The sequence below is a fragment of the Sinocyclocheilus anshuiensis genome, unplaced genomic scaffold, assembly GCF_001515605.1.
Source record: "Sinocyclocheilus anshuiensis isolate Anshui unplaced genomic scaffold, SAMN03320099.WGS_v1.1 scaffold315, whole genome shotgun sequence".
NCBI classification, from domain to species: domain Eukaryota; kingdom Metazoa; phylum Chordata; class Actinopteri; order Cypriniformes; family Cyprinidae; genus Sinocyclocheilus; species Sinocyclocheilus anshuiensis.
The window spans coordinates 1,121,237-1,130,662 of record NW_015548210.1 but is presented as its reverse complement, the minus strand read 5'-3'; the positions used below and the strand labels follow the sequence as shown (position 1 = coordinate 1,130,662).

At 37.5% G+C, this 9,426-nt stretch overlaps 1 protein-coding gene across 3 annotated transcripts in view; it reads right to left on the bottom strand.

The window, feature by feature from the left end:
* Positions 1-5,466, bottom strand: part of LOC107653744 (seizure protein 6-like) — a 48,173-nt gene extending 42,707 nt beyond the window's left edge. For all 3 annotated transcript variants that reach the window (XM_016440558.1, XM_016440556.1, XM_016440557.1), the window contains exon 1: positions 5,086-5,466. In XM_016440558.1, the coding sequence (XP_016296044.1) occupies positions 5,086-5,170 (85 nt within the window). In that variant the 5' untranslated portion in view covers positions 5,171-5,466. The remainder of the gene's footprint in view (positions 1-5,085) is intronic.
* Positions 5,467-9,426: the final 3,960 nt, after the last annotated feature.

Here is a 9,426-nt window from a genome sequence, read left to right as displayed (position 1 = left end):
ATATATATATATATATATATATATATATACACACACGCACACTTTTTTCTTTTTTTTTTTATAATTTAAAATGATAAAAGACACTAAATTATGCCCTGTTTGGCCAGCTTGAGCAATATGTAGCAGTCAAGCTGCATTGGTTTTTATCAGTCCAACTGGTTTACATATTCCCAGGGTGCTAGAACAACACTTCAGAAGATCTAGTCTCCAATTTGCAAGCTTCGTGCCATCAGATCTGAAAGAAATTAAAGTTTGTGGCACTTAAAATGATAACAAGAAAAAAATGCAATCAGTTATCTGTGTTTCTGCCTCTAAAGGAAGAACAGGGAGAAGAGACTCAAACTGAAGAAGATCAACAGTGCATTTATTACAGCATGACAGATAGTCTCTGATGCAGAATTCAGATGGTTTGGGCATCGATTGCAGCAGCCGTTTCAAATACAGTGGCGTCTGAATGCTGTAGCAGAAGGACACCATGAAAAGTCTGTTTGTCCTGGAGCCTTTGAGAGACCAGTGTCCTCTGCTCTGACCCTGCCAAAACACAGAGTCTCTTCTTTGACAAATGAGCTCAAGGGATCTACAGACACCTTTCCCTGTCACTTTATTTAAAGATATTGAGCAGTCATGTTACCAGACAATGTGTCTCAGCATTGGCGGAAAACCTCAGATAATTCATATACAGCATAGATATCCATTTAATATTTTATCAAACTCAGTAATATCACAAAATGCAATTAAATGTACATATAATTAATACAAGCTCTAGAGATGTCTATCTGACTCGAATTAACCAAATGCTTGGGGCAGAAATAAAATAAATTAAAATACACCTTTAGATGCCAAAAGGCAGAGGTTTGTTGTAAATGGCTTAAAAAGTAGAAATCAAGGCTCGAAAGTTGGTGAAATGTTTGATATGTCATAAATCAGATATTTCCTCTAACATACTACAGGGTGACATTTAAGGGCACAGCACAGACTGGCCACAACTCTCTCATACAACTTTATGCAGGCATATGGGAAATATGCCAACAGATCAAAGAGCACAGCTGTTTTTCATTGCTAAATAAGCTTGTTTTTTCTGTTTCACTAAATGCCATTAGAGAACTCAAATTTGAAATTTCTTCTAATAAAAAAGGGAAAATAAAAAATCAAGCATTTTAAAAATGCAGTACTTCTACTTCCTTTTATGAAGCGAGTTATATCAGAACAGTCAATTTTTATCCTTCATTAAAAAGATCCTTATTTAGTGTCCGCGTGTGTGAAAATGTACCCTGTTCTGCATTCGAATCAGAGGCCAAGGAAACCTTCAGGATACTAAATAATGAAATGTCACACATAACAAGAGGGGGATTAGGAGGCCAGTGAACTTGTGGCATTTTAAAAGTCAAAATGTCAACTTATAATCTTCCTCTTAAATATACCAATTTGATGGTTGTGTGGCTGCAGGTGCCTGGCATGTAAAGAGTTTCAGCTTTGCGCTTTCAAAAGGGTTAACGGGTATTGATGCCCAGGAAGTCGATGTCGCCACCCTTTAGGCTGAAATGAAAACACTTGAAATCAATACATGAACCATCACAGCGTGCCGAATAAATAAAGTGTTTTATATGCCATTTTAACACAAAAGGAAATGTGTGTGACAGATTTTAAGGGATTTACATGGTCACACACAGATAAAAAGCTACAATACATGGTTCCAGACGTATTGTGCTGTCTGTCTTCTATAATCTGCTGTCTTTCTTTAGACGGAAACACCACCTGAGACGAGCCTGCTATTGCCACAATGCAATGCAACCAACTTGAAGGAATAGATCACCCAAAAATGAAAATCTGCTGAAAAATAACTCAACCTCAGGCCATCCAAGATGTAGTTAGGTTTCTTTATCAACAGATTTGGAGAATTATACTTTACATTATTTGCTCACCAATGGATCCTCTGCAGTGAATGGGTGCCGTCAGAATGAGAGTCCAAACAGCCAATCACAATGGTCCACAAGCAATCCACATGGCTCCAGTCCATTAATAAATACCTTGTGAAGTGAAAATCTGCATGTTTGTAATAAACAAATCCATCATTATGATTTTAATTTATAATTCATAATAACGCTTCCTCCAGTGAAAAAGTCCATCCGCTGGGGTCCTCTCACATCAAAATCCATTGAAATATTTGTTCAGAACTGGACTTTTTTCACTTGTAAACATTTCCTTTCCTGATTCAGTTGAGACTACTTTTACCTGGATTATGGACCGGAACCAATGATTTGAAGTTAAAAATGTATCAGTGATTTGTTTATTACAAATGTTGAGCTTTTCACTTCACAAGACGTTATTTAAAGTCATGTGGATTAACTGTAGATTATTGTGATGTTTTATCAGCTGTTTGGACTCTCATTCTGACGGCACCCATTCACTGCAGAGGATCCATTGATGAGCACGTGACGTAATAATACATTTCTCCAAATCTGTTTCGATGAAGAAACAAACACATCTACATCTTTGATGGCCTGAGGGTGAGTTAACTAAGCAAATTTTAATTTTTGGGTGAACTATTCCTTTAACCTCCGATTTGTATTTGATGAATGAACTGGAAGTAATATCAGCCACGATTTTGAACCAAGGATCATGGTTTGACTGGTGTATTTGACTGGTTCCTCTGTCTTTTCTGTGAGAACTAGAAACACATGTAAGTACATAAACCATCACCAGAGAAAAAGTTCTCTCGGAAGAGCCCAAAACACTCTGATCGTTTGGTTTTCTGTGAGAGACCGCAAAAGGCGGTTAGCATCTCGGCCCCACCTGCAGAGTTCAGACAGCATGAAGATATTAGAGAGCATTCTGCCATAATGACTCTCATTTACAAGCCCTGACAAAGCGCCAGACTAATTATGTCAACTAGCAGCTTCTGAATAGCCCTTGATCAAGCTAATCACGGCAATCCAAAAAACAGGTGTTGAACATATTCAAACCCTCCCCTGAAATCAGAGGTATGAAAGGCAGAAATTGAAACCATCAGATTGTTTCCATGCTTCTGTTTTTGAATAGCCAGAATATGAGAGGATGAGTCTTCCACAGAATTATGAAAGGATCTGATAAGAAAGCTATGGCAAAATGAATTCAGAAATAGACCTTTTGAAAGACCTAGCTGCACACTTCAAAATTACTTCACATACTTCTGTATGAAATAGAAATAAATGTCCCTCTGGCTGCCTAAAAGACTTTCACTCTCAAATGCTTCTCATAAAACTTTCATTCAGAGCTCAAAAAGTCATCATACAGTGACATTAACTGTATGCACCACCTAAAATGCACTTTTAAATATCATAAAACCTCATCTGGAAACAACATTAAAAAGCAACCGCTGATGGAGGAATCTACACAGGTACAGTATGATATGCAATGAAGAAAAACATGCACAGTTTAGTAATAGCTCACTGTTCCTGCTAATAGCTGAATGAATGTGATGAATACCAAAATGTGCAACAAGATTTACCAAGATTAATAAACACAAAAATATCCTATGACATGTCCTTTTTTTAACGATATAGTGTACAGCAGCATTAATTTAGACTATGTTTTAAACCACCCTATTATGTTTATTAAAAAAAAAAACACTATCTTTCCAGGCATTCTGTCATTTTTATAAGCTTGCATAAATTATAATTTATTATTTAAAAGGGTGCATCTTTTATTAATGTTAAAGTTTATTTGTGCAATGTCAGTTGTCTCATTGAAATAAGCTCCGAAAATCAGCAGAATTTGTACTTCTAAAGCAAACATGAGCCCACAGGATGATACAGGATGGCTGCATCTCATTATCCCAACATAGCATATGGCCGCCAAACATGCTGTGTTGTCACTAAATTAAATATAAACAGCAACAATGCTCTGATTTATGAAGCAGCTTTATTATAAAAAAAACAAACAAACTGCCATCTGCAGTCTATGCGTACCTGTTCAAATTACCTGAATAAGCTGAGATAGAGTTTGTTATTAAACTGGTAAAAACAACACAACTCTGCTAGTTTCAAAAACCGCTCTGTTCGGGACTGTGATAATCTGATTTTCAGGATTAGTGTCATTATCTTGTGCTGCTGAGACTCACAGCACACTCATTCTGTCCCGTTGTAACACCTCGCCGATATTTGACTTGTGAAATGGTTCATATTGAGGCTACTGATTCGGTAGGCTATAATATCAAATTTTCGAAGCGGAATATGATACAGTTCAGCAACGCAAATGGTTAGCTATGGGCGTCAATTATCCAAAAGACTTTTTAAATATATATAATAGTGAAGTGATATAAGTTCTCGTCGTGTTTTGTTAACATTCCGTACGATATTGCCGCCGATCGCATCATAGTGAAGTTTGCTGTTTCTATGGTTACCACCACAGATTAAAGGCGACTTTTTTCACTAGCGTCTATTTGTGTTCAAAAAAAGTGCTGCCAAGACACACTTGTACTTTTATGTTGGCTGAAACTTATATATTTTGCAATAAATGAATAAATAGTTTAACTAAAAAATAAAAAGGCATAGGCCTACTTATTTGGGGGTTTCGGTTCAAGTTATTATTTGTAAGAGAGACTCCTGCAGTTGTGTCGCATGATGAGTTGGCGTCATGAACGCCGTTTCAATTTTGAAGTTTCAAATTTGAAAACGCGTCTTGAGACCCCAAGTTTGTAGCTCTGCGTCTGCTTTTAACGCAATATCACGTCAATATGAACGGCCCCTTGCTTTCTCACAACAATCTACAGATGAAGTTCATGCAGTCCTGCGATATTTCAGTTAAACAACGCGTCAAAAGTAAATCTGAATATTTTATTTATTTATTTATTTAGTCATTTAGCAGACGCTTTTATCCAAAGCGACTTACAAATTAATATATCCTAAACTGCCTTAACATATATTCGTAATTTGTTATTGTACTTAAATGGCGTGTGTGTGTGTGTGTGTGTGGAGAAATCCTTTACGTGTAAAGCCACAGACAGTACAAAACCAGTTAGTCATTGTGCCCAAGATGAATAGCCTATCTAACTCCATTACATACAGCAGCATTAGTAGATTTAAGTACTTAAAAATAAATACTCACCTTGACAACGCGTGTAAATCACTGAAAGACTCAGAATGAGCAGCAAAAGGAGCCAGATCTTTTGGAGCTCGATCCTTACGCACATACTGAAACGACTCTTCAGAACACACTACAATTTGTCCTTGTGTTAAACAATGCAGTGAGAATCACTCGAATGTCATATAAAACGTACGTAAGGTCTTGTAAGCATATGGGCTACTCGCGTCTTTCCCGGTGAATCGCGCAGAGCTCCGGCAGTAACGCAGAGAGAGCTCGACTCACAGACTGTTATAAGCGGATTGCGCGGTGGAGCTTCAGCACCGCGGACAGCTCCAGTCAACCTCAGCGCGCCTGGACACTTTGGACAGCAGCCTGGCGTTCATCCAGTAGCATTGGGCTTATTTAGAGCAGCTGCTTTGTGTGCGGAGAGGCAGAAGAGAAGTACATCAGATACATGATTATCGTCTTAATGTAACGAGAACAAGTTCTAATATAAACATAACCCTGGGGGATACAGACATTTGAAAGGTTGGGGGGAGGTACAGTGAGTGAGTGGGCTAAGTTGGTTAAAACAATAGCAATGTTTTTTAAGGGAAACTTTGTTGGGTTTTAAATTTCCAATTTTGATTTCATGGGTTATTTAGAAAAAAAGGTATGTGTAGTTTGGTCTAACTATTTAGAAAATCATTTATTTGCAGATGCTACTTGATTTGATATTTTGTTATATCTATTGCAATGCCATTTATACAATTTAAGGGATTTAAAGGAATCGTTACCTAAAAATTAAAATTTTATTAAAACGTACTCACCCTCAGGCCATCCAGGATGTAGATGAGTTTGTTTGTTCATCGGAACAGATTTGGAGAAATTTAGCATTACATCACTTGCTCACCAATGGATCCTCTTCAGTGAATGGGTGCCGTCAGAATCAGAGTCCAAACAGCTGATAAAAACACACATATATAATAACTAAATATATTTAAAAATATATTTGTATATAAATGTGTAATAAAACATTTTAAATAATTTCTTAATGATATATGTCATCTGTATTGTTAAAACGCCACTTTCAGTGAATGAAAGATGAAATTCACATCTTAAATGTAGATCTACTTGAGTATATGTGTATCTGCCAGAGGATTTGATCAAAACTGCTGTGAAAAGTGCGATTCAGGCACCAAGCCTTTCGCAGCTGCCAGATATTTTTGTCTCAGTCTGCTGATGTCACGGCCTCCCTCTGTTCTGCTAAATGAGCCTTTCTCTCTGAAAACATTTCCACTCAGGACTGGACAGCTCTGCCTGTACTGATGAAGTCATTCTGTCTACATGAGCAGAAACGATGTGTTTCATCCTGCGTCAACTGTATGCAGTGAAGATGCCTATAAAACCTGAGAGGGCTCTTTTAGCATTGCCATACATTTTTCTCCAGATTCAGACAAGACAAATTTTTCACTGGAGAAAGCAATATTATGGATAGAGGACTCGTATTTTAACATGTCTACATCTTGGATGGCCTGAGGGTGAGTACATTTTTAAGCAAATTTTCAACAAATTGTCCAAAGTTTCCAAATAGTTCTGGAGCCACTGTACATCTCCTTAACTACAACAAAAACAACAATGAAAACAGAATGTAGAAACAACATCAGGTTCTCCTGGCTCTATTTTACATCCTGTACTGTATATTTGGCAAGACAGTCTGTGTTTTTTTTTTATGCTTGTAACTCATTGCTTACACACTCAGCAAGAGATTTCAGCCAGGCAGCACTGCTGTTGAAAAACAGTCTGTCGCCTTTCTCTCTGAAAACATTTCCACTCAGGACTGGACAGCTCTGCCTGTACTGATGAAGTCATTCTGTCTACATGAGCGGAAGCAATGTCTTTCATACCCAAGCACCCTGCATCTACTGTATGCAGGGAGGATGCCTATAAAACCTGAGAGGGACATTGCCGTGCATCTCAATAGCAGCCGATGTTTCTGAAACAGTCTTATCTTAATGGCTGCAGAAACAGCATGAATGAGATCATGTGATTTCAGATAATAAAAAGACATCCTTCCAAGGTTTCTCCAATATCACGTACAACCTGTGTGGTCTTCTCCACCCACTCGCAGTCATCTCACAATTCCTGTGACCTTCATATATCCATGTGAATGATGACTGAGATGACCAAGCGTACAGTATTACAATCCATAAAGCTGAACACCTTCCACATTTGTACCCCACAATGTGAAACTTGACCCACACAATCCATTTAACCTTATTCTGTGTATTTCAGAGTATGAAATCACTCATGTCAACCAAAACAAGCCACACATTTGAGATTAAGCATACTTGAACTCTCCTTCTATACTTTCATGACATTATACGCCATGTTTTGGGCTGGGGTGCTTTTGTAGAATGGCTGCTGAAATCATATCAGCATGAGATTATATAACAGAGTTTTATGCTTTTACACAAAGGATTTCACCTCAGGAGGAAACAGGTACAGTCTGACCCCCTGGTATAAATCGTGATTTTAAAAAAGCTTTTCTTTCGCCTTTGAGAACATACTCAATACATACACCTGTGGCCACTTCTAAGACCAAGTAAATTATTCATCAGGCAAGAACAAACGTTACTTTGTTTGCATGTTGGGGTGGTAATATTAATATTCATGAGGCCGGGACCGAAGCTCAGACTGCTAATAAGTCATTTTAACAGAAAATGGGTACTTGACATGACATTTCAAGCAGTGATGGCAGTGTCCTGTCGCTATACATCATCTCTAATTATCTGAAATGCAGTTTTAGTGCATTTTATGTCCATGTAGTAATTGGGAGAAAACATGGAATATATATACTATACCATTCAAAAATATGAGGTCATTACCTTTTTTTGAAAGCAAGCGTGCATTAAATTGTTCAAAAGTGACAGTAAAGACATGATGTCATAAAAGATTTCAATTTCAAATAAATGCTGTTCGTTTGAACTTTATAGTAGTAGTATCCACAGCTTTCAACATTGATAATAATAAAAAATGTTTATTGAAGACCAAATGAACTTAAGATGATTTTTGAAGCATCAGGAGGCACTGAAGACTGAGAAATGACTGTTAAAAATTCAGCTTTGTATCTCAGGAATAAATTATCTTTTAAAATATATAAAATAAATTGCAAAAGTTATTTTAAATTATAATAATATTTCAAAATATTACTGTTTTTACTGTATTTTTAATCAAACAAATGCAGTCTTTGTGAGCATAAGAGACTTTTTTCAAAGACATGCAAAAAAAATCTCATCGACTCCAAACCTTTGAATGGTATATACATTTATTTAGGCATTTATTTTACATCGAATCATCATTTTAACCAACATTGTGATCTTGTGTATCAATGGAAGCAAGAAAATCACATGGCCAGTCACAAATGTGCATATTTGATAAGCACTATCTTAAATATTTTTTATTTATTTTACATAATAATGTAAAATAAACCATTCTCACATTCACTAATGCAGGGAGCAGGGAACAGAGCTCCAAACAAAAGTTCACATAATTCGTCCAAACACAGCGCTAAGACTACATAAACACTGGCTCACATCTCTTGAGTGTGTAAAAACGAGTTTCTCAGCATCTTCTGTGACAGTTGTGTGGAAGGTGTTGAAGTGTTGCACAAAGCTGCACAACAAAACAATCTGCAGTATCTCAAAGGTAACAAAGAATCCCAGAGCTCTGATTGTATCTCTGTCTGCGGTTTGATGCAGCATTATTCATTTTCTGTTGTCATCCTGGTTGTACAGAGACTGATGCACAAACGTGCAGAGTGCTCAGATATCTGATCAACCCTAAACACAACATGATAAACCTTTTTTAATCAGTCACTATGTCACAAGGTCACCAGCCCAGTCACAATCCCAATCGCCAGCCAGTCACCAGCTCAGTCACCTTACCACATTAAGGACTCCGTTTCCCAGCATTTCGTCTGCTTCACACCTGCACCTGATCCCCAATCAGCACACCTGCCACCATTCACCTCATCACCTACGGTATAAAAGCAGTCGCCCTTGTCTGGTCTCGTCTGTGGTAACCCCTACACGTCGTTGTTACTACAGCCACTTACCTGACTCACTTATCTGCATTTCCCCAGTCATCATCTGTCTTCGGTCATCTTCATCCGTTTCCTGCAAAGAAAAGGGACAAGGAACTATTAGTCTCAAGCTAAGTCTATTGAACTGATCTTCATTTGAACTGCTTACCTGTCACTTGCCTGCCTCCCATATCTACTGCTAATCCTGTGAATAAACTTCTTTAAACTTAACTGTTCATCTCCCAATGGTCTCCTTCCGTTTGCTGACCCACTACCCTAAAATCTCCAGAGTGCAATAG